Source organism: Lissotriton vulgaris, chromosome 10 (assembly GCF_964263255.1).
Source record: "Lissotriton vulgaris chromosome 10, aLisVul1.2, whole genome shotgun sequence".
NCBI classification, from domain to species: Eukaryota; Metazoa; Chordata; class Amphibia; order Caudata; family Salamandridae; genus Lissotriton; species Lissotriton vulgaris.
The window spans coordinates 267,873,163-267,899,659 of NC_141698.1; the positions used below are offsets into that span (position 1 = coordinate 267,873,163).

The 26,497-nt window shown below is 48.9% G+C and overlaps 1 protein-coding gene across 1 annotated transcript in view; it reads left to right on the top strand.

The window, feature by feature from the left end:
- The window catches only part of LOC147685096 (uncharacterized), a 1,199,247-nt gene that overhangs the window by 847,687 nt on the left and 325,063 nt on the right, over positions 1–26,497 (top strand). Inside the window, exon 27 of the mRNA XM_086940986.1 lies at positions 17,166–17,450. Coding sequence (XP_086797112.1) covers positions 17,166–17,450 — 285 coding nt within the window. The remainder of the gene's footprint in view (positions 1–17,165; positions 17,451–26,497) is intronic.

Genomic DNA, 26,497 nt, shown 5'->3' on the forward strand with positions numbered 1-26,497 from the left:
TCAGTGGAACAATACCTATGACCAGGTTCGTGGAATAATCACGCATCCACAAGTAGCTAGTCGCTAGCAGATCTGAGAGAAAAGATTGTAGAATAGAGGGATGTTCCAGAAGCCAGCAGGCAGAAGAATATATAGGTTATATCAACGCATAGAGGAGCTTGATATGCTGGGCATTATCGGGGATGTATGGCCTCCCGAAATTTAAAAATCTAAGCAAAGACCGAAGCTTCTTCAGTGTAGACGGAGGTTGCAATTGTGCACATTCTCCAGAACGTGGGGGGGCTAACCCCCTACCTTCATTATTGAGCTTGTAGCAGAAAAAGTGCACCGCAAAACAAGCGATGTGTGATTTAGCAACATTTTATTTGTATCCATAGTCTGCAACTAACAGACTAGTTTAGTCGACTCTGACAAAACGGGGTACCAGTTTGTCGTCTGTCAGATAAATATCATCTACATACTAGTACGCATCTGGATCTATGCTTTGCAACAAAGACACTACTCTTGCAGCAAAAGCCCCAGGGCTGTTCTTATACCCCATTTTACGAGCGCACTAAATGCTGTCAAGTCACGGCTCTCAGGAGGCAAGTTATGACTGTAGAAACCACTGGAAATATCCAATGTCGTTTTTCTTTTTTTACGAACAATGCTGTTCACTAGTGCAGAGCTGTGTGTGTCCTGTGCCACAAACGTACGACAATTACTATTCAAATTTCAATAATCTAATATAATACAATATGAACCATCTAGTTTCGATACCGGAAAAAGAGAAGTATTCATCAGTGATACAGAGGATTCAATTACTCCTTGATATTCCAATTGAGTCAGAATGTCACAAACGGGAGCCTTAGCCTCATGTCTGATTGGATACTGCGGTTGTGGCTACGTATCTCATACGCTGGTGAATCTCTATCTCAGCCCACCTGATTACAGTACACCACTGAGGCAAGTACCAATGCCCACTCAGATGCGTGAACCTGTTTAGCTTCCTCAGTGATGTAACTTGAAAAACTCTGAAGTATCACGTCCTCCCCTCTAGAGCGGCCAGCACAAATGGTGGAGGCCAATCTGCCTCCGCCAACAAAATGTCATATGAGGAGGTGAGATTTTCCCAGAACACTGCTGTAATTGTACCCTGTATATCACCCTCAATTTGGTAGACAATTTCAAAGAGTCTATCTGGGGGGCAACTCGAGTATCTGCTGTTTCTACTGTAATAAAGGTATCATTTGCTCTCGCCTCCAGACAGGGATGCAGTGCCTCCCGCACTATGTTAACCTCTGCCGCTCTGTCGAGCAGAGTCACTGCCCATGTCCAGTCTAGGAGTAGCGGTCTCACCATCTGAAGGATACTTTGTTGTTAAAGCAGCAACCTTCTTCTTTTGATAAGGGGGTCTAAAACTAGGCAGTCCCTCTTGTTTGGCTTTTACGCTGTTGAGGTGGATCCCGTCCATGTTGAGTGGTCGCACCTTTTCTACGATCCTGGCGTTCCCCACCACCGACTTGAGAGTCTGATGTGTCCTGTAAAGAATGAGGAGAGGGCTGATCAGGGACTTGAAATCTACCAGGAGTCTTAATTTTCGCACTGTCAAGCAAAAAAAAGGTTTGCTCAGAAGAATCAGGTGTCCGTGAACCAGCATGCAAACCTTGCTTTTGTTGTTGCTGCCCCTGTTTTTTATTTTTCCATTTCTTTTTAGGACAGAACGGTCAACCATCCTTATCAGTCTGGGCTTTTTGTTGAGGTTGAGGTTGAGTGTGAGTAAAAGGCTTAATTCCCAGACTATTGCGCCCTAAGGTTTTATAAGCTTTAGCATAATCTTTGGCAATTTGCACTGTTTGTCTGCCTCCAAGCTTTGTGCCACTTGTAACCATACTGCTTCACCATTCACATTAGCAAGGAACATATCACACACAATATCGAACTCCCACACCAGTCTCATTCCCAACTCCAAGGCCGCTTCAGCCCCATTTTCTTCCTGGACACGTTTTATCACAGATCGGAGAATGGTCATTGAGGGAGTGCCAAAACACATTGAATATACTGCTGCAAACACTCTGTTCGAGGCATGTGGGCTGCTAAATTCATATCTTAGCATTAGATCGCCGCCTAGTGTTGGGTCCGGATGATCGCACATTGTTGTCCTGGAAGAGTCTTCGAAGTGTCCTGAGATAGGTGGCTCCTCCCCTGGACTACAGTGCGCATGGGCATCGGCTCCATCCCCAGATTGTTTTTTTCCGCCATTGGGTTCGGATGCGGTCTCGACGTCTCTCTGTCGGAACCGAGAAAACATAACTTTATTCGGCCAAAAGGCCTTGTATTTCAAACGTCGGTATTGTTTGCGTGCGGTCTCGAGTTCTTCCGTCTCTCGGAGCCGGAATCAGCGGAGTTTTGCTCTTCGGACTTCGAGGCCTTCTCATCGCGACTCGACAGCAACTTTTCCGGCATGGAGCGGAGTCCTTTTAAACTCTGTCCGCTCTGTGGGGCCAAATACCCACATATAGACGCGCACCCGGTCTGTAACAAATGCCTTTCACCAGACCATAACGAAGGAAACTGCAGAGCCTGTGCAAGTTTCAGGTCCAAGAAGACACTCAAGATTCGGCGCGCGGTGCGCCTGGAGGCCTACCAAACGGCCCCGGAACCGGACGACATCTTCGACGACCAAGAAGAAGAGGGCCTGAGCCGTCATCTTCAAATCTCCCCGCCCGAGTCGGAGGTCGAGGCGGATCCGGAGGACGACGACGGAGTCGTGGATCAAGACCTTGAAAACGTCGACGAGGTAGGGGACGTCGAAGAAGTTTATGGGGCCGTGGAAGATAGCTCAGGGGATGAGCTATGCCCCGAAGTTTACGGACATATGGAACGGGTCACGGGATCGCCTGTCGGCCTTACCCAAGACCCCGTCGCGCAAGCCACGGCCCCGCCTTTAGGCCCGGCCACGGACTTACTTGCTGCGCAGACTGTATCGAAACCGAAACCGAAACATACGGTATCGACTACACCTAAGATGGCCGAATCGAAAACGAAACTGAAACTTAAGGACTCCAGCGTCCCTAAGATGGCGGCGGTACCACCAAAAACAATTAAAAACGCTGCTTCATCGACTCCCTCGACCTCCGGTCCACAGAGATCGAAGAAATCTGTCGATTCCACCGTGTCAAAATCGGTGCCAGAGGAGGGATCCTCTAAAAAGGGCGGAACGCACAGGTCAACCGCTACGACGCCGGCAAAGCCCGCCAGGGACAGCGGCACGGCTCCGACGCCAACTGGGAAGTTGATCGGGCGCGTGGTAGAAACGGAGCCGTCGAAATCGCATGGATCGAAAGCTGCCACATCTGCGCATCGATCCAGGGCCTCTGGGGCGGCGGACGCAGCATCATCGTCCAAGACTTTGAAGGGCCAACAGAACGTCGGATCCGAGGGAAAGATCAAGGATTCCTCGTCGGTGCCAAAGGCCACTGCGAATGAAACGTCCCTCGTCGCTGCTTCCCTACAGAGAATTAGGGAGAAAGCCGCTGCTTCGTCGGCGCCGACGCCATCGCCACAGAAGGCGATAGACGTTCCGGTCAAATCTGCCAGTAAACTCCTCTACCTTCTGCCGCCAAAGGAGGCGCCGAAGGCCTTCGCAACAAAATCGGCACCGAAGAAGTCGGATTCGTCAACGGCAGGGGCACTTTCGGGTCGAATAATCGACTCAGAAGAGGATTCGGAGTGTTTTATCGACGCTAATACTGGCAAATTGACCCTTTACAAAAGGAAGATAACTTCGCAGCCGGTGGACTCCTATGTCATCCCCCTGAAGAAGAAAAAGTATCCACAGGACGCCTCAGGCCTCATGGAACCTATCCAGTCCCCTCCAAGAGGGAGCCCAACTCCGTCTCCAGACCCCTCTGACGGTGAGGGATATGGTGAGGATGACCAATACACTTTCCCAGCTAATGAACCAGATGCACAGCCGGATTCATTTGATGACTTTGGGGACCAAGACACCCATAATGTGGGACAAGACCCACAGCCTTTCAGTACACGTGCATCCCCAACTGAGGATTCTGCAGGTTTCCATGCACTCATTGAAAGGGCAGCTGCTAATCATGATGTGGACATGCATGCTGACCCTGTTGAAGAGGATTTTCTATTTGACACTTTTACAGTTTCAGAAAGAAATGTAAAGACACTGCCTATGCTCAAGGGGGTCCTCAAGCATGCGGCGGACATCTTTAAAGAACCTACCAGGGCGAGGGTGGTCAATCCACGTATTGAAAAAAAGTACAGACCAGCACCTGCAGACCCTGCATACATTCGGGGACAGTTGCCTCTTGACTCCCTGGTGGTCGCAAATGCCCGGAAGAGGGCCAACTCCCAGACAACGGGTGAAGCTCCTCCCCCGGATAAAGAGTCCAAGGTGCTAGAGGCAGGAGGCAAAAGGGTAGCTGCGCAGGCTGCCAATTTCTGGCGTATTGCAAATACACAGGCACTATTGGCACGTTATGATAGGTCGCATTACGACACCCTAGAGCAAATTGTGCAACACCTGCCTCCACAGTTTCAAGAGGGCACCAAAATGATTATACAGGAGGGACAACTGATCTCCAACGCAGCCATAAAGTGTGCACTGGATGCCGCGGACACAGCCGCTAGGACCATTAACACTAGCGTCATGCTGAGACGACAGGCGTGGCTCCGCATATCGGGGTTTAAACCTGACATTCAGACAACCATACTTAATCAACCAGTCAATCCTGATAGGCTGTTTGGTCCAGATGTTGACACCACCCTAGAGAAAATTAAAAAAGACACCGAAACTGCCAAATCTATGGGGGCCCTTCAATCACAACAGTTTCGTGGCAATACTTTTCGTCGCTCAGGTGCACGTGGAGTCACCAGAGGACAAATGGGTCAGCAGTCACAATTCTCTAGAGGTGGAGCACAATCCTCGTACCCCAAACAGAACAAGGGGGGCTACAGAGGAAACAGCACCAGAGGACGTGGCAGAGGGAACAACAACTCACGCGCCTCTACCCCAAGCAAACAGTGACTCTCTGTCACTGCCCCCCGACCACTTAACACCTGTCGGGGGGAGACTACAACAGTTCCTGCCCGTCTGGTTCAACATCACCACAGACAGGTGGGTGCGACAACTTGTTCAGTACGGTTATTGTCTAGAGTTAAAGTCCACTCCACCCAACATTCCACCAAGGCAAAGGCCTATGTCCGCAGAGCACTTGCACTATTTGCAGCAGGAAGTGGTGGTGATGCTGCAAAAAGGAGCAATCGAGCTCGTGCCAGTGGGGGAGGAAGGCACAGGGGTATATTCCCTGTACTTCCTTATTCCAAAGAAGGACGGTTCTCTCAGACCAATTCTGGATCTCCGTCCCCTCAATCTGTATATACTGTCAGAACATTTCCATATGCTTACACTGCAACAGATTCTTCCCTTGTTAAACCAAGGGGACTTCTTAGCAACCTTAGACCTCAAGGATGCTTATTTCCACATTCCACTGCACCCGTCCCACAGAAAATACCTCAGATTCACAATCCAAGGCAGGCATTATCAGTTCAAGGTCCTACCCTTCGGAGTCACCACGGCCCCAAGGGTGTTTACCAAGTGCCTGGCGACAGTGGCAGCGCACCTCAGGAGGCAGAACATCCATGTCTACCCCTACCTGGACGACTGGCTTGTTCAAGCCAAGTCGGAACAGCAGTGCGCCGCAGACATGTCAACCACCATTCACCTCCTTCACGACTTGGGTTTCTCGTTGAATTACCCAAAGTCGCATCTTCAGCCGGCACATGTCCGGCAGTTTCTAGGTGCGACAATCGATACCCTGACGGCCACAGCTCAACCAAACCAAGTCAGGATAGAGAGCATGCAGTCTCTAATCCGAAAGTTCAGACCACAACACTCACTTCCAGCGAGAGTGTTCATGCAGTTGATAGGCATGATGGCCTCCTGCATCTTCATAGTCCCTCACGCACGGTTGCATATGCGCCCGCTCCAGGAGTGCTTAGCGAATCAGTGGACACAGGCTCAGGGACAATTAACAGACCTAGTGTTGGTTACCAGTCGGGCATACGACTCTCTGCATTGGTGGACTCCGCACAACCTTTGCAAGGGCCGACTGTTCCAGGAGCCAGTGCCACAGATTGTCCTAACAACGGACGCATCTCTCCAGGGATGGGGAGCTCATCTGCTCAATTTCACAGTGCAGGGACTATGGACAACGCAGCAACAGAAGATGCACATCAACTATCTAGAACTGATGGCGATCTTCATGGCGCTCAAGTCCTTCATTGTACATCTGTGCAACAAAGTGGTGTTAGTCCGGACGGACAACATGACCGCGATGTACTACATCCAGAAGCAGGGAGGCACCCACTCACCGCAGCTGTCTCATCTGGCTCAGAGCATGTGGAAGTGGGCCATTCAGAGGAACATCTTCCTCATGGCGGAGCACCTCCCAGGGAAGGACAATCAGATGGCGGATCTGCTCAGCAGATACAGCCATCAAATGCACGAGTGGGAGATACATCCATCAGTACTCCAGCCGTACTTCCAAAGGTGGGGTCATCCAGAGATAGACCTGTTCGCCACAAGGGAGAACGCAAAATGCCAAAGCTTCGCCGCCAGGTTCCCACACCCGCAATCGCAGGGCAATGCGATATGGATGAACTGGTCAGGCAAATTTGCGTACGCTTTTCCGCCGACACCTCTGATACCACTGGTGGCGAAAAAACTAAGGCAGCACTCGATGACACTCATCCTAGTTGCTCCAACGTGGGCGCGCCAGGCCTGGTACACCACGTTCCTCGAACTCTCAGTGGTTCCGCATCAAAGACTGCGCCTCACGCCCAGGCTTTTGACGCAGAACCATGGAGAAATTCAGCATCCAGATCCGCAACAGCTCAACCTGGCGATCTGGCTCCTGAAGTCTTAGAGTTTGGGTACCTCAACCTACCTCCTGAATGCATGGACATCATCAAGGAGGCAAGGAAACCAACAACCAGAGCATGCTATGCGGCAAAATGGAAGCGTTTTGTCATTTACTGCACCACCAATGACATCAACCCGCTAGATGCATCTATCCCTAACATCATTTGCTACCTGTTGCATCTTTACAAGTGCAAGCTAGCGTTCACTTCGATTCGGATACATCTATCCGCCATCGCAGCTTACCTTCAAAATAGGCAGCATCTCTCTCTCTTCAGAGTGCCTGCCATTAAAGCTTTCCTTGAAGGTCTGAAACAAGTCATTCCCCCAAGAACACCGCCAGCTCCGGTGTGGAACCTCAATGTGGTCCTCACCAGACTGATGGGACCACCATTTGAGCCACTACACTCGTGTGAACTACAATTCCTGACGTGGAAAGTAGCTTTCCTGATTGCTATTACGTCACTGAGGCGTGTTAGTGAGCTACAAGCGCTCACAATACAAGAGCCATTCATTCAAATTCATCCAAATAGGGTAGTGCTACGTACTAACCCCAAATTCCTTCCAAAGGTGGTGTCACAGTTTCATCTCAACCAAACTATAGACTTGCCGGCATTCTTCCAAAACCCGCAAACGGTGGCGGAAAGAATGCTCCATACGTTAGACGTAAGGAGGGCGTTGATGTACTACATAGACAGGACACAACACTTTAGGAAAACAAAACAGCTTTTTGTTGCCTTCTCACCACAACACAAAGGCAACCCGATTTCCAAAGCAGGAATAGCCAGATGGATTGTTAAGTGCATCCAAATTTGTTATCACAAGGCCAAGCGCACTTTAACAATACCCCCAAGGGCGCACTCCACACGCAAATTGGGGGCATCCATGGCGTTCCTAGGGAACATTCCTTTAGAGGACATTTGCAGAGCAGCCACGTGGGTTACACCACATACCTTTACAAAACACTACTGTGTTGACGTGCATTCCAAGCAGCAAGCTGCTGTAGGACAGGCTGTTCTCAAAACACTTTTTCAGGTTTCTGCAGCTGGCACGGGCAACCGCCGCTGATGGAGGGACTGCTATATATTCTATGCTAAGATATGAATTTAGCAGCCCACATGCCTCGAACTGAATATGCTACTTACCAGTATGCATCTGTTCTTGGCATGTAGGGCTGCTAACATTCATATCGCCCACCCTCCTCCCCGGTGCCTGTCGCAGCTGCAGATATACTATTGTATTCAATCATTAGCATGGACATCATTTACAGTTTACACTCCATCTTCTGCCACAATGGCGAAAAACAATCTGGGGATGGAGCCGATGCCCATGCGCACTGTAGTCCAGGGGAGGAGCCACCTATCTCAGGACACTTCGAAGACTCTTCCAGGACAACAATGTGCGATCATCCGGACCCAACACTAGGCGGCGATCTAATGCTAAGATATGAATGTTAGCAGCCCTACATGCCAAGAACAGATGCATACTGGTAAGTAGCATATTCAACCCCAAGTGTTACAATCCCCTAACTCGGGAACAAGGACTGCGGTAAGCTCATGGTCAGGATCCTGTGTTTCTCCACAGGTGTTGTGTATGAAAAAACAGCTTCGTGTTGCCCACATTTTTCTTCAAGCCAATAAGGAAGCTCATCCTTATTTTGTGGGCGCTTGCTCATCACTGAATTAATCATGACAGGACTGATAACTATACCACCGGGACCCGGTGATTGAGCAGCAACTCCAGGTGTTCCCACCTACATCTTGCGCAATATGAACTTTGTAACAGCTCTACGTACATGTATTAATTATGTATGTAATACGCATAGCTCTGCGACAGTAACAGTTACATCATTTGGATGTGGGGTATACCCAGCCAAAGCAGGCCATATGGCCCCATCAGTCGATAAAGGGCCTAAACGAACCCGCTGTCAAAGGGTGAGGAAGGGTGCCATTCAACCATATGGTGTGTTGCCAAGCCCTTAACGGAATTTCAAGAGATTGATAAGGTCGATATTCCCACAGTATCGCGATGGCAGTATATTCGTGAAATAAATTATCAGTTCCATCCATTACCGGAAAGGTGACCCGCGAGAAATACACCTCAAAATGATATGCAGCATTCTCTTCAACAACAAAGGTAAGATCAGCACTGGCAACAGGGACTCCATATTGAGGCAAATAAGCTGTAACTGGAGCGCGGCTAGGACCCACTATGGCAACCGCCAAAATAAAAACAAAAGAAAATAACAACTTACAAGCGGCAGCACAATAACAGGCCAAAGAAAGAAGAGGACCTTTTAAAATTCAAGCTTGAAAAACCTATACATCTCAATATAGGAGGCTACCCCATCACAACTGTCGCAGGAGCAGGGGGATTGTGGACAAGCACAAGCACTACTCAGGAGTCTTGCAGATAAGTACCAGACCAAATCTTGGCGGCGCTATGTTGCAGGGATTCTGCACATACACAGAACTATGTGCAGGAAAACAGGACCTCTTGTGTAGGGGCTGAGCCTTCCTACCGCCTCAGTACCCAAATCCCAAAACCAACACGCTATAGTGTGTCACTTGCTCTCCTACATAATCACGAAGTCTCAAATGATTAGACAACCCAGACACAACACTCCTGATTCTCCTAGGAACCGCGGAAGCAAGACGTACCCTTACACTCACTCACTCATACCGTTCCACAATAAGAATTGACAGAGTCATTGTTATAGTTCAAAATGTTTATTTTAACTATAGTGCTCTATAATGCAGTATACGAGCCACTACCAGCAGCAAAACACATAAACTTAAAGCAGTTAGCATTGTAGCAAGACCATAGATTATGAAGGGGGTTTTCATCGTATGCAGAATGTGGATAAAATGGACTATAAGGCCTAACTACCCTCCCCTTGATTAGAAGAAGTTTGAGTATATGAAAGAAGATCTCTGGGTTTTGTCAGCCGACCCCATACCTTAGTGCCTAGATGGTATTCCTACATCATAGTAACAGCATAGCTCTACTCCCTGGAAAGGTCCCTCTCCAAGTGGCTTTAACCACATGCATCCCAAAAATATCAAAGCATGTGTTCCAGCAGTAGCAGCTGTGTTAGCATGTTTTGTCTAGGTGTTAGGGACTGACCAGAACAAAATACCAAGGGGCATTGCTTATCGACCTTGCATACTTTGTTAGACTAAACTCCAGGAACAGACTGAGAACGCAGAAAACAGACAGTTCTCATGTGAAAGGCACAAACAGAGTGTTGCGAAATAAAGTCATGTAGTAACGTGCACAAAAGTAGCATCATGGCAGCAGAACTCATGCTAACTTAGCAATGTCAACAGTGACCCCAAGGTCCATATGACACAACACGTACCGCTACCCCTAGGCTGAGATCTTGCACAATTCACTCCTGTTGCGCTGTCATGTTGCACATCGAAGTGGACCTGAACCAAGCACTGATATAGGTCTGTCATGATACAGTTCTTTGGTGACCTGTGCATTGCAGCACTCTTTAACTTTCAAAACATCAGCAAAGCATCACATTACACTGCGACCTTATTCCCCGAATGCAATGGTGTTCCATTTTCTACACAGCCACAGAGTTCTCACAAAGATTTTGATTCAGAGTATGTACCAAGTCTGTCATAGCTCTTAAACATCGATTGGGCTGTTGCAGGAGTCAGTTCTAGCAAGTTCAGCTTCTGGTAAGACATTTCAGGGGTTATTTTCTGCACACCAGAAATTGACTTAACCTACAAGTTCACAACTTCTAATCCAAGAAGTTCCAATTCACTATTTTACCTTTTTGAGGTTCGTGGAATTAATACTGTTGATTTAATTGATAAAACCGGTTATTTCTGCCTTAATATAATTGATTGCAAATGAACTGTACCAATGCTGTCCGTCATCTGTGTACCCATGAATATGTAGAAACCACTATGCCTTTCGGTATGAATGAAAACCACCAATCCTACTCAGCCATTGAGATATTTGTGTGTTTAATTAAAACAACATGTCAGATTATCGACTAAAAAACTGCTATTTAGCCAAAAAAGATATGAATGGGTATACACATATATGGAGAGTTGGAACCATTCACACCCTCAACAAAAATATAAGGAAGGAGATGAAGTGTACATTTTTCCTGCTCTCCTTGCTATCTCCTCACTACCACAAAAACTGAAGAACTGTAAAATACAGAGAGAAAATCAGTATCGCCTCTGCCCTACCTTTTCCAGTCGCAACAAAAATCTTTTGACAGTGTGTGTCTGTGAACATCTGAGTAGCATATCAAAAATATAACAAGTAAAAACTTCACCTGTAATGACCATATTAATCTGAAATGCTGCTCTGCAGTGGCTTGTTACTACCTAGTCACAAAGATTTGAATGCAAGTTAATGAGTCCCTTTGTTTTCCTCTCCCATTAAGCTTGTGTGTAGGTAGGATGAGATGTGGGTCAAAATAATAATTTCAAAATGTCTATATAATATGCACCTTGCCCTGAGCCCTTTTGATTCCAGGTGATTTCTGAACGTAGACATTGCTACATCCTACTTACCATACCCAACTAACCACCTGAGAATGCACCTGTAAGGGAGTGTGATTCACCTCGTGAAACCAGCTCAACTACTCCTTAGATCATGCCCAACACAATTTTTCATTCAAGAATGCCTTAACAACTCCTACATAAACATAAGTGTGTCTCAAGTGCTGCTCTACACATTCAGTCTGCACCACGATACAATCAGTTTGTAATATGTGCAGTACCAACCACATGCATGAATACATAATGACTAGGTTGTATACTGCTGGAAGTTGGGAGGGGTCAAAGGTTACATAGTATGTGATAGAGACATCTAGCCGCAGATTCCTTAACTTAGAATTATCCCTGGGCATCAGCCTGGATCCGGATTTTTTTTTGCAGCAGCAGCAGCACCTCTGCGCTCCGGGGGACGGCGCCTCACGACCCCGCCCTGACGTCGTCCACGGACGTGACATCAGCGAGGTCATATAAGTCCCTCTCGGCGCGCTGACGTCAGTTTCCTTCTTTTCCGCGTGCAACGCTGATCTGGAGTAAGCGGTTCCACTGGCCTGTTTTCAGGCCCCTTTGACGATTCGCGTCTGAAACAGTGTTTGATGCCTTCGGGCTTTAAAATGTGTGCCTCATGTTCGCAGCAAATGGCCGCGACGGACCCACACCTTATCTGCATGTGGTGTCTGGGCGAACACCACGACTCGACAGATTGCGACGCCGGCCAACAACTTAAGCTAATGTCCCGGAGGGAGCGCCGGATGAAGCTACTTTTGGCTCGCCTGTCCCGGTCGGAATCGTCACAGCCCTCGGCCGCCTCTGCGGTGGCAGGACCCGGTGGCAGTGGGTTCCGTTTGCGGCGGCGTCGCCGACTGGTTCCTGTGGGCATTGCTCACCCCTTCCTGGTAAGTCCCGGCGCATGTCGCTGAGGTCCTCGACCTCCCTTCCTTCTGTTGTCGGGAGCACTAGTTCCCATATTTCTCCGGACTTGCGCCCCCCGGAGTCGTCCCTCCCCTATCCGCCTTTTCCTGGCGCCGGGCCATTCGGTCCCAGATGGCGGCCTATGACCCGCCCCTGCAGGCCTCCCTTGGGTTCCCTCCTCTCCCTGGGGCGTCCTCGAACCCTCCGCTACGTGCGGGGTCTCCGGTGGACTCGCCGGTGAGTTTGTCCCCCCCCCCGGCGCCAACTGAGCCCCTTGCCTCTCGGGCTGATGAATATATGGCGTCGTCAGGGCACGGCACGGCTGGGTTGACCTGTTCGATCCATAGTACCCCATACCGCGGCATAGTCCTGTGGGGCTCCCTGTGGAATCCCAGGTGGTTGCTGGTGCTCGAAGCTTAGCTCCGAGCCCGCCTCGGCCTTCCGGAAAGGCGGCTGTCTTTTCAGAGGGTGAGCCGGCGCCGGTTCGGCACCTTAGGCTTGCCTCCCCGGCTCCGGTACCATCCTTTCTTCGGAACAGGAGCCTGTTGTGGTTGAGGCTCAGTCGGCACTGGTCCAGCGCCATAGGCTTGCATCCCCGGCTCCAACACCGTTCCTTACTTCCGAACCAGAGCCTGTCGTGGTTGAGGCCGAGTCGGTGCCGGACGAGGCCGAGTCGACGCCAGACAAGGATGCCCTGGCGCCGCCAGATCATTGACTCCTCTCCGGAGGCTTCCGGGGGGAGTTTGACGTCACCCCGACGTCCGACTACGCCGGATCCATCCTTGCCTCTCCCCCTCCTTGGAATTTGTGGCTCTGGCGGACTCTCTGCCTCCTCGGAAGCCCCAACAGGACCCTGATTCGTCAACGGGGCTACCTTCCTTTGGACATTGGACTCATCCTCCGTTCATCGGACTACCCCTTTGGGGTGGGAGACTTAGTTTACAGCCCTCACCCACAGATGAGTTACTGTCCCCTCCTCGGAGGCTGGTGCGGCATTTATAAGAGTTGTTTCCTTGGCTGCCCGCATTCTGAGTATGCAGCCCCCTTCGGTCCCCTTGCCTGTTGACCCGCTGTTGGTTGTCCTCCACCACGGTTCGGGGAATGTTGGGCCGCTTCTGCCTTTTGAAGCTTCTCTTAATGGTGCCCTTTTGGGCACCTAGGCTCAGCCGGCGTTGGGTGATCCGGTGGCTCGTTCTATCATGCACCGCCCTTCTCCAAACGATCCAGTTTGCTTATTTTTTTCATCCAGACGTTAGGGGCTTGTTCTACAAACTGCTTTTCCTTCCTTGCCACTGCTGCTGCTGCTTCCTCCCTCCAGGGAGTCCAGATGGCTGGAGTCGTGGGGTTGTAATATTTTCGCCTCCACTAACGCAGCTCTTCACTCACTCAATACAGTGTGTGTCTTGGCTCAGGCTACTGTTGCCCTTCGGGACTCTGCTAAGTCTCTTCTGTCTTCCATCCTCTGAGGGCGCTCATTTTGACCTCCTCCATCTTATCCGTGACAGCCTTGATCTGGCGGAATTTACGATTCATTGGGCCATGGATACCTCGGATTCCTTAGGCCGGGCTGTGGCTGGTTCGGTTGCACTACGACGCCATGCTTGGTTGCGGGATGGAGTCTTCCTGGAGAATATCCGGGAACGCCTTGTAGACCTGCCCTTTGATGGCATCCTTTTGTTTGATACCCACGCCGATTCGGTGGTTCAGCGCCTCCTTGCGGGCTTTCGCCCTCCCCATAGGTCTGTACTGAGCAGGTCTCAGGTTGTTTAATCCTGGCGTGGTTACCCTTTCATTTAGCGTCCACCAATTGGACTATGCGCTTTTGTCCTGGCAGAAAGCCTACTGTGGCGGTGTTCCACAGGTTGTTGTGTTCTGTCCTCTGACTGTGGTTTACCCTAAGAGGTGTTCCCCTGTTTTTCTTGGGGCGTGATATACTCCAGGTGGGGTACCTGTATGCTATTGTGTAGCTCCGCTCTGCGCCAGGCAGGCATGGAGATCCCTTTGGGCTCTCTACGTTTACTGACGCCATTATTTTACCGTTGGACGGTTTTCAGTGCTGTACCTTCTGGCGCTGCCTCCTAAACGCCACGGGTCTCGCCTTGCTTGCGCCTTGCGTGTGTGCCTCATTCTCCTCTTCTAGAGGTTTTTCCTTATACTATGTATTTCAACATGCTTCAAAATTAGGCTGCCTCCTGCCAAGGGTGCATTAATTGGGTTCTCCTCCTGTAGTGCCCTCAGCGACGTGGTCTCTGGGCTCACCCCCTTTGAGATATATATGTATATACCCATGGATTGACCGTTGGGTATCCCTTTTTACACACCTCCACCTCTCTTCGCTTCTGCGAGGTCTGGTCCTATATCCTCATTTTTTGAGAAGCAGTTGGGTGCATGGTGCTCAAGATTGCCATTGTTCTGCACGGCAGTGTTTTTTCTTAGCACATTTGTAGTGCGCTTCAGTGCCCTTTCCTGTATCTTCGGCAATGGGGGTTCCTAGGGTTACCTCCTTGGGGTGGGCCTCCGCTTCTGGATGCTCTTTTATTGAGGGTCTTGTCTGTCCCGTTCATGTACTGCACAGTCCCTCCCTTCTGTGGAGGTGCATTTCCCCTCCAGATTGGAGGTGGTGGTCTGGAGCCCTGATGTTGTTCTCAACAGCTATGCGTGTTCTTCGTCACAGTTCCTATAGGCACCTTCAGTGCCTCGGATGCCACACCCTTCGGATGTGTCTTTTTCCTTTGGGTGTCACCCTAATCTGTGTCTGGTGTGCCTGCGAGACCGCTCCTCTGATGACGGTCGTCCCAGGTGTTGTGTCCTGCGTCTCTGTCTCCCATGGGTGTGTTCTCCCCTTGGCCTTCAAACTGCCTTGTTGGGCAGTCCCGTACTCATCTTAGCTACGCCACCGTGTTGACTCCATAGCTGTCTGTTACGTGCATGTTTTCATTTTGGTCCGCCTTGGTGCGCTTCAGCATGGTGCTGTCCGCCCCGGTCACCTTCGTGTGACCGCCTGTACTTCTGAGACGTTACTCAGTTCCTGCCTCTTGCCTTTCGCTTCCTGGATGCTGCTTGTCCGGCCTCCCTTGCGTGGGCTCGCCTGGTAGGCTCTGGTTACGTCCCTCCTTGTCCTCTAGCTTTCGTTGGTGTCAACTTAGTGCACCATTGAGCTCTGGGAGTAGTTCTTCGTTATGAACTCTCTCTTTTGTTCTGGAATATGGCTTAGTGCCTTTTCTACATCTTATACTCACACTGGTATGGTCTCGCGCCGTTCTGGCAGTCTTGTGATACCTTGCCTCCCGTTGTCTTTTGCTCTCGAGCTGCTTGTGTTGCTGACTGGCTGCACCGCCACAGCTTTTCCCATAGTCCGTCGCTCTGTGGCCGGCTCAGTGCTATCAGGCACTTTCTAATTGTTCTGTTGCAGACCCATCCCCCCTTGGGGTATGTCTGTGGTATCTATTCTAAGTTAAGGAATCTGCGGCTAGATGTCTCTATCAGAATTACGAGTTACTTGCCTTCGGTTACTGTGTATCTGGTAGAGACGTTGTTTAGCCGCAGATTCCTTAACGTCCACCAATCCTCCCCGTTCCGTGAAGACCTTGCCAGATGGGCTTCTCCACTTTGCCTCCTTTCAGTTGGCACTGTTCTTCATCCAGGGTGCTCAAATTGGTGCCACGCTTTTAAGAATTGCCATATTCAACCGCTTCCCTCCAGGTGGCTTCTCTCCCTGTAGAACGGTGCTTTCTGCTCTGTCTCACCAGTAGATTCTTCTTCCCTTTCTCTGCATTCCTCCACTCTGTCCTTCCAGTGTGGGGTCTTCTCCTGTTGCTTTCCCTCCCTCCCACCTCCTCCATCAACTTAGAGCTCTTGTCTCCTCTACAGTCCTCTTCTTGGGATCTGCTGGGCTGTGCTTTGGCCTTCCATTACTATAGGGGAAGTGACGATCTTGTACTGCCTTCTTGTAGTAGATTGTTGGCCGGCACAGAGCTTCGTTGTAATAACAGTCTACCTTTTGTCTGTCAAGATCTTCTTCCCCTGTTACTCAACCTCTGGGGAGGGTCAACGCTTCGCGGGGTTGTTTCTCAGAACGATGCTCTGCCTTTACTTCTTGGTTTGTAAGTCGACAGTGTCTGTTACTGTCTTTTATGACAGTGTTATGCACCATCAGATATCTTTGTTTTACAGATTATTTCCTCCTTCGCACACTGTTCCCATACTTTAACAGTTTTGTTGGTGGCTCCGCGTTGTGCCGCCGAAAAGTTTCGCCAAAGAAAACTGACGTCAGCGCGCCAGGAACGACTTACATGACTTCGCTGACATCACGTCCATGGACGACCACCTCCCCCCTCTAACCCCCCCCCCCCCCCCCCCCCCCGCACACAGAGCTGATGCAAAAAAAAATTCTGATCCAGTCTGATGCCTGGGGATAATTCTAAGTTAAGGAATCTGCGGTTAGCCAACGTCTCTCCCAGATACATCGTTACCGAAGGTAAGTAACTCGTACATCACTGTTTGACATTGTGAGCATGGATTGGTAAAAAAATAAATAAACTGTATTTTATTAATGCCGACCTCAACATTTTTAATGTTATCAACTTCAGAAGGTTGAAAAACTGAGTTGGCACTCAGCAGCAGCCAGGCAAATACCTGAGCTATCTTGCAGATGCCCATTGAGAGGAACTAGAGCTTTTGATAGTGATGTTGTATGTTAAATCATTGTTCTTAAGATTTATAATTCTGTTCAGCCACAGAAAAATGGACTGACTCTCAGTAAATATATTTTCTTTCTTTTTTCACCTTTAACACAGAGGTTACTGCGGGAAACACACACCTGCATGGACTAATGAACTGTCTGAAAGATATACCTCTGAACAGGCCAAGCATGACCAGCCCCGCTTCAAGCACACCCCCTCACGTGGCAAGTGGGAAGACTGGTTGTATTGGCTTTAGTCCTACCAGCAGCAAGGCAGGAAGCGTGGCCAACAGTAGGTACCATGCTGCAGTGCCTTCCAGCATCTATCCTACTAGCATCAGACATGAAGATGGCCTACAGAGGAGGCCAGAGATCGGGGGACGGCGAGTGAACCCCGATGGTTAGTATAACAGTGTATGTTCAAAATGAGGTTGATAGTATGCTCATAAGAAATGTCTAATAATGTGCCTTGATGATGTCTGACTAGGTTCACATTCACATTAAGTATGTTTGACATTATACCTTGAGGCTACGTTTAACAGTATTCCCTGAGGGTAAGGTTGACAGATTACTATGTGTGACTATGTGTCCTGAAACAGTCGTTTGTTACTGAGCAGTATACTATGGGGTACTGTTGTTTACAACTGAAGTATCAGGGTCACTGAATCCATAGCACTTCATTTGTATAACCTAGTTCTCCAGCATTGCATCTTTCATAGATTCACTTGCTTGAAGTTGCCTCAGTGCTCAGTAATTTACTCAGCAAGAGACATATGCACTTGATTGACCTTTCTTTATCCACATACTTTATACAGTCTGTCCTTATTATGTGGTCCAAACTCCAGCCAACGAAGTAAAGGTAGACAGATCTTAACTCACATTAGGTTCAACAGTTCCTATTTTCTAATGCAGTTGAAATTTTCTTTAGCTTTGCTCCCAGAACCTTCCTTTCTCAATTATTTTTCCTTTGTGGGCTGCTTCAGCCTCACTTTCAGAAAGAGGAAGAGGCCGCCAGTGTGTTACCTCATTACTTTTTAGCAGCCAGAAACCAGGTAGATCACCTGAAGGGGGTTTGATACAATGGTCAAGATCTGCCTTTTGAAGGGTTGCATTGGGTGTGGGATATAGATCTTTATTAATGATTCACACAGCAATTTAATGCCTTTATCCTGACCACAATACAGACTCCTGGTCACCTCCTTTAGCTACCACTCCCCTACTGCAATGAAATCTCAGTTCAGTTAATGCATCCACCCTTTAAACCCATGCATGTCCTAAAAAACTTAATGTTAAATGTCCCATTTCAGTGACTATTAAGTATACCTAATTCCTTCAGAAATTGCCTCTTCAATTGTAAACGTGTGCTCATTGTAAGGTCATATGTGGTTTGAAGAGGGCGGGCGATAATATGGCTTGTTTTATGGTCCTAATTTGTACTTCTCTCTGAGGTAGCACTTACCATTGTGATCCTGTCTACGCCCTTTTAGGCTTGGCCTGAGGCGTGCTGGGCTGCAGGTCTAATTTTGACTCTGAAGCATTATTTGAATCACCTCATTTCCAAGAGTCCTCTTCCCAATCCCGAAGCTCCTCGGGTATCCATACAGCATTTTGGTATCAAGTGGTCTTGACCATAGTGTATGGCACTGACTGTCATGTCTTTATTGAAGGGGACTTTTATGACAAGCCATGGAGCATGAGCACCTTCCCTTGCTTGGAGTTGAGACTCTTTTGATGTCGCTAACCAAGGGTAAGATCCAAAGTGTGAATAGGTATTGTGTGTTTTCACAGGTGGGGGTGTTGACATCACCATGCTGATGGTGACTTATGAGGATCAGGAGACAGAGTGTGAACCTCTCCTTGACCTCTTCTCTTACAGCCCCAAAGATGGGTCAGTGGATGGGGTTGTCTATTCAGACACTCACTGCCCAACAGCAGGCTGATTGTATGCACATTTTGCAAACGTTTGGTGAGCTCTCTTCCTTAACCCCCTGACAAACTGGTGTACCCATGATGTGGACTGGTGACAGTGTACCTGTCAAGAACAACATCTATTGTCAGTCTGATCAATTCAAAGAAAGCTGAAGTCAGCAAGATTTTGCAGGTTGTGGTTATCAAACCCTCTGAGAGCCCCTAGGCCAGCCCAGTGGTGCTAGTCTTCAAACCTCATCCACAGGGTGAAAAGAAGAGAAATGAGGTTCTTTGTGGACTATAGAGGGCTCAACTCTGTCAACAAGACAGATGCTCACTCTATATCAAGAGCAGATGAGCTGATAGACAAATTGGGCGCAGCCACATTTCTAAGTACATTTGACTTAACTGTAGGGTTCTAGCAGATTGGCATGGCACCAGGAGCGAAAGAAAAGACCGCATTCTCCACACCTGATGGGCAGTATCAGTTTACTGTTATGCCCTTTGATTTAAAGAATGCCCCACCTTCCAAAGATTGGTGAATCAAGTCCCTGCAGGATTGGAGTCCTTTAGTGCAGCTTATCTGGATGATATTGTGGTCTTTAGTTCCACTTGGCAGGATCACGTGATCCACCTTAGGAAGGTTTTAAAAGCCCTGCAAACTGTATGCTAACTATCAAGACATCTAAATGCCAGATAGGGCAGGGAACTGTGGTATACTTGGGCCACCTTATTGGTGAAGGCCAAGGGCAACCCTTACATCCTGGACTGGGCAGCACCAACAACCCAGACCCAAGTCAGGGCATTCCATGGCTTGACTGGGTATACTACAGGATGTTAGTGAAGGGATATGGGTCCATTGTGACTCCCCTCACAGAACGTGCTCCAAGAAAATGCCAAAAATAAATAAACTGGACAGTTAGCTGTCAAAAAGATTTTGACAGCTAATACCACCTTTTAGCGTAGGACCTTGCGTTAGGCTCAGAGAGGAGTCTGGATAGGTCATGGAGAAAGGCAATGGGTAGTAGAGGAGGCATGTAAATGCATACAAAAGTGATCACCTGGCCTACCATTGTCCCTGTCACGGCAATGAAGAGGCCATGCGGGTCGCATGTTTCATGGGAGAGCTTGAAAGGGGGGGAGCGCCGCAACTGGATTACAACCCCTCAGGATCCATGAGAGTATCCTGCATGGAAACCTTTATCATATCCCTTACGTGCTGGGAAGGGGCATTGGTTTCCCATAAGATGAGTTTCCTGAAATAAGAGTACCTCAGTAACTGCTGCACGTTTGACATGGTCTAGAAGACCATTAACATTCCAAGACAGCACTCCAAAGGTCATTGCTTTGAGGGGTTGGTATTAGCCCCCACGATGGGCAATGTTAAAAAGGGGCCTGCGAAGGCCATGCAGCCGTGTAAGGAGTCCGCCAGTGATGCACTCTTCTACTCTCCAGACTAGCCGATATAGGTATTACTGGCTCCGTATTTGACTGGTTGACCTCTTTTTTAAATAACCGCACGCAACAAGTTTGGTTGCCCCCCTTTGCTTCCACTCCTAAATTGCTTTCTACTGGTGTCCCTCAGGGGTCTATGTTAAGCCCTTTGCTTTTCAATATTTATCTTACCCCTCTGATCTACCTGGCTGAACAGTTAGGGGCAAAAATTATGGCGTACGCCGACGATACGCAATTGTTGTTTACCTGGCCCAAAGACAACTTAGATACGTCGGCGGCCCAATTTTGCCTATCTTCTGTCTTCCAATGGTTAGCTAATGCCCAGTTAAAATGTAACGAAAGCAAATCCGAGATCTTGCTATATGGCTCTTTCCCTGAGGACTTTAGCGACCGTCTTTGGCCTACCGACCTACCCCCTCCAAAAGCTGCGTCGGGCCCAGTGAAGAATTTGGGGGTTTGGTTCGGTAAGAATCTTAAGTTTGAAGACCATATAAACAAAGTCACTGGAGTCTGTTTTTTCACCCTAAAAACTGTGCGCAGGTTTTTCCCTCTATTACCAAAAGAAGCTAAAGAGACTGTTATTCGGGCATTGATACTCTCTCGGTTAGACTACGCTAATGGACTGTTCTCTGGCCTACCGGCTTACCTGATTCACCGCCTTCAGGTTATTCAGAACGCCGCTGCCAGACTCCTGTTCAACGTCCCAAGGCGTTCCAGTGCTCGACCTCTTCTCCGCGCGTTGCACTGGCTTCCTGTTGCCCACAGGATTTTGTTTAAAATCCTAGTGCTGGCGTATCGAGCCATTCATCTCACTGGGCCTGTCTACTTGAGAAATAGGTTCTCCCTGTACATTCCCAATCGCCCTTTGCGCTCGGCCAATTTGTGCCTAATGGCTGTTCCCAAATTCAAATACTGCAGACTTGGCGGTCAATCGATTTCAGTGAGAGCAGCGAAATCTTGGAATACTTTACCTCTTTATCTAAAAACTGCACCGACCCTCTGCTCCTTTAAGAAGAGTTTAAAAACCCATCTTTTTAATATTATAGCCTAAACCTCCCCACACCCTGTATTCCTAGATATTTATGCCCACCTAGTCTGCTCTGCCTTCAACGCGCCAGGATACTATTTTTTTAGTAATAGAGCGCGATATAAAAGCCTTTAATAATAAATAATAATAATAATAATGCACTCCAGGGAGTCAAGACTGAAAGAAAGCCGTCAAGATTATCAGAAAAGTGTGTGTCAAAACCTAAAAAGGAAAACGCATAGGGAACATACAAGCAATACATACTAAGAAGCTGAAACCAGAACAACCATGAATAAATCACCTCCCCCAACCCACCCCCCACACTTTTCTCCAGAAGCATCTGTTGCCCTAAAAAAGGAAACATTAAGGAAAATAATGTGTGCAACAGTAGAGAAGCATCAAGGGGAAGAACCCACACTCAATAAAGGATAAGACATTAGCTGCCAGTTAGACTGGTGGGAAGTGTGTGCAAGAAATAAGAACAGGCAGCTGGGCAGAGAATCAGAATGCACTTCTGGAGATCAAAGAGGGAAGTACAATGGAGTAAAGCCCATGCATCTGCTAGAGACCTAGTTCCAGTCAGATCTTAGGACTGCGGTAAAGTTCAGCATCAATATGAGGAGCTGCCAGCATTGATGACGTGGGAGCTGAAGGCATGTCCAAGTCCAGTCCCCCTCCTCCCCAAGTGGATGACTTAGCTTGAGCGTTTCTCTGTCTCCTCCGAGAACGAATGTGGTGACAACATGGTTTAGACAGAAAGTGGCTCTATATATACTGGACCAAAGTAAGGTACAGTGTGTATAGAGGCCACAAAGGTATTAAGGAGGTTAAAGTCAGGTCTGATCTTACTCTCTAAAGTGGTAGCTTGGTCGAGCAGGAAGGCAGTACCAGAGGACAGCGTAAAGCATTTGTTGTACACACTCAGTCAGCAAATGGTTTCACACACTCAAGGACTGAACTCCAGGCCAATTGTTTTTATATCAAAAGATATAGTTGTTTTATTTTTAGAACCAACAGGTATCAAAATATACTTTTCTCAATATGAGAGGTCTCAGATGAGTACCTTGCAGAAAGACAATAAACTTGGTAAACACAATAGGTACAGGTGTTGCAGTGGGCAACAAAATTCTAAACACAATTTAGCATTGAGCTCAATAGGTTTTTCTACATAAATGCAGCTGGTTACTTTATCGATTACTTTTGTAATCCCTGGACCGGATCCTAGATTCAGTCTTGGGGTCTAAGCTGAAAACAGTTTAGCAAAAACGATTTGGCTATTGCACTGATCTTTAAGAAATATAAAGCTATTTTAAAAGTTCACACTTCAAAACTTTTCAATGAAAACCTGGCAAGGTTATCCAATGGGAGAAAATTCAGGTTACAGGTAATACACGTTCTCGTTACTTTTGTAATCCAGGACTGGGCTCCTAGGTCCAGCGCTGGGGTCTCTATGCAAAACAGGTAAGCAATTACGTTTCAGTAGTTGGTACGATTTTTAAGAAATATTTCAAGTTTTCAAAAGTAGACAGAAGAAATTTCATAGAAAAGCAGACAATGGATTCCTATGGAGAAAAATCAGGTTACTAGTAAACTCAGTTAGGATTACTTTTGCGGTTCAGTACTGGGCTACAAGGTACAGTAGTGGGTTCTCTCCTAATCACAGGTGAGTACTTTGGAATTTTTTATTCGGCTGATTTTATAGGAATATCTTAAAGTTTCAAAACTTCACACTTAGAAGATTTTTCGATTCAAACCAGTCAATGTTATCCTATTGCAGGAAAGTGAGTCATCGGTTTTCAGGTGAGTACTCGATTGGCGAAGTTAAGGTTCTGGGCTTAGACTCAGGGGTCCCCCAGGGTCAGGTAGGTACAGTTGGTACACCCTCAGCAGCACAGGGGCGGCCGGGTGCAGAGGTAGGTAGGCCCAATGTTATCCAAAGAGAGGCACGGGGCCTTCAGTTGGTGGCTGCTGGCTAGCAGGCCACGTGGCTGTGGGAGCTGGACTCCTGGTCACTTGCTCAGGGCAAATGGGGAAGTAGGATAGGGTACAGGTTGCACTGCCAGAGGCACTCGGGCGGCTGGGTGCAGGGTGCTTTTGAGCCGTCGGGCGCTCAATGTTATTCAATGAGGATCTTGAAAAGGGAACAAAGGCTGCAGGCTCTGGGATGGAGGATCTTCTGGAGCAACCAACACTTTGAGGGGTAAGTTGGGATATTGGAGGATAGGTAGGCACCCAGGAGTTGGGCGCCGGGGTGTCTTTTAAGGTAGGGAAATCTTACCCCCTGCTGGTCGCGGTCGGAGGGGTCTCTAGTCCTGAGGCTGCAGGTGTCGTCGGGGTCGTCCTTGGGCACTGGATTCCAAGTCAGAATCGCCGGGGGGACGTCCTCAGGGTCTTGATTCACTCCAGCACAGGCCAGGCTTGGCAGGTGCAGAGTGTGCAGGGTTCGCGGTTCCGGGCTGATGCCAGGGCTTGTTACTTGCTTTGAGCATTACCACTGCTCAGACCCAGGTAGTCAAGAGTCACAAGGCAGTGAGGTCCTCCGGGGGTTTTGAGGTTGCTGACCACTGGAGACGCTGGGATTTAGCAGGATCAGGTTCAAGGGTCGACAGGCCGGTAGGGCTGGGGCCAAATTAGTTGGTGTCTTCCTCTTTTTAGCAGCTGCACGGCAGGTCTTCTTGTTTCTTGTTCTTCTTTCTTGTTTCGGAATCTGGATCTGTGGAAGAAGGTTCAGGGTGCCCCTAAATACTAAATTTAGGGGCGTTACAGGTAGGGCAAGGACAGGGACCAATAGGTCCCTGTCCTGGGGTGGGTACACCCCCTAGCCTGCTCCTCTCCTGTGGGAGGGGGGCAGGTGCCTAGCTGTGATTGGGCTGGGCTCCCCATCTTTAAGATGGCCGGAGCCCAGGGTCGTGCATCACCTTGCCTCTCCCACCTGTGGGGTGGAGTTGGCACAGGCTGGCACCACCCCCCCTTTCTGACGTAGAGTTTCCTGCCAGAGTGGGGGTCAGAACTGGTGGGTGCCAGTTGCTGAGTACAGCAAGTGGTCTTGAGAAGCTCACAGAGGCAGAATACCTTTGAAGCTTCCCCTGCCCATCCTGGGGGAGGAGGCTTGGCACATCGTCCCAGGATGTGCATTGTTGCAGGCCCAGGAGAGCGGAAGCTCTCCACCCCGGGGTCCAGCAACATGTCTGCTGTTTGGCAGCCTCTCAGGCAAGACGTGGATTGTAGGTTAGGTTTCAGGGGGCATCTCTAAGATGCCCTCTGTAGTGCATTTTACATTAAATCCCACACTGGCATCAGTGTGGGTTTAATGTGCTTAGAAGTTTGATATCAAACTTGTCGGCCTTCAGTGTAGCCATTATGGTGCTGTGGAGTTCGTAATGACAACCCCCAGCACCATATACTCTTAATGGCACCACTGCTCTTACAGTGCCCAGGAATGCCCTGGGTACTGTAGGGGCACAGAGCTCATGCACCTGTGCCCGTACCACTGGCATTAGGCGCCAAGCTAAAGGGGTGGCTGATGTATGCCAGGGCAGTGGGTTTGTGGGCATGGCACACAGGGATGTGTGCCATGTCGACTCTTGTTTAGTTCTGCACCAGGACACCCAGCCTGCTAAGGCAGTGTGTGTGTGTCAGGGTACAGGTCCCCTAAGGGTGGCACAATAAGTGCTGCAGCCCTTAGGGGTCTTCTCTGGTAACAATGCCCTGGGTACCATTTACTAGGGGCTGACATGTGGCCAGAGATGCCAATTGGGTTTCGGCTTTGTCCAGTTGTTAGGGAAGGAAGACAGGCCCTGGGTACCTGATTGGCAGGGACCCGGGCACACCAAGGAAAAGTGCATCAAGTATCAGGCCAAAAGTGGTCGGGGGTGTACTGCAACAGAAACTCACTTTCTCACAGCATGGTTTAGACAGCAGCGGATCCTGCAGGTCAGCAGAGGGTGCTCGACGCGCTTAGGATGCAGCCGGGACATGCAGAGGCTGATCTTCAGTAAGCTGGTGCCAGGTAGAATGTGGTGTATCAAAGAAGAAGTATTTATTGGCTTGGATGATACATAGTTTAGCTCGAAACAGTAAACGATACTGAAGTTCCATATCTCTAAACTTTAGTTTGACCTCCGTGTAGGAGTGGCAAGGCTGCTGCACCTCACGAGTGTAGTCCAGGAAAAGGAGCAAGTTGGTATTCCTACATTGGATTTTCGGCCGTGACCGCGCCTCCCTCAGGATAGCATCTCTATCACTGTAATAAAGGAGGCAAGCGATGATCGGGTGGGGGAGGCACCATGAGGAGTCCTCGGAGTCAGTGCATGGTGAGCCCTTTCAGTCGCAAACCAGGAAGACAGACGCTCGGGAGGCATCCATGAGTTAATTCAGTGCTTCAAGGAATCTGGCCCCAATTGTGGTGCATTGCCCTTCGTACATTCAGGAAGTCAATGAGCCTCATGTTGTTTCTCCTAGAGTGATTCTCAGCATCCTCGGTGCATCTATGCAGTTCGTCCGTTTGGGCAAGGAAAGGAGAGACCTGCTCTTTGAGAGGGGAGACATCCTCCTCCATCATAGAAAACCAGGATGCTGTGGCATTCTGGAGATCTTGTTGTAACAATGCTACATCCGTCCATACCTCCCCAATTTTAGATTCCACTGCAGCGTGCGACGTCTGAATGACCTGAAGAATGGCAGCGAGTTCAATAGATGGAGGGATGGACCTGTCTTCCTCCGATATGCCCGATGGCGGGTACAGTAGTGTACTGGTCCATATGGGTCTGTGAGGTAGCAATAGAAGAAGTGAGCAGCTGCCGGGCAGCAGTACAGGGCAATTCAGGGAACTGCTGGCATTTCCTGTCCTAGGTGGGGCTCTGGGCTGCAGGAGGCCATGAACAGCCTGATTCAAAAGTCCGCTACAAAAAGAGCTGGCAAACACAGAGAGACAAGTAGGCCCAAGGCAGGTGAGCATGAGTGTGAGATAGTAGAGGAGGCCTGAGTCACTCCCAATTCACAAGCCCAGGACCCAGCATCATGCTCATGGATAGGCCACAGAGGGATACAGGGCTACC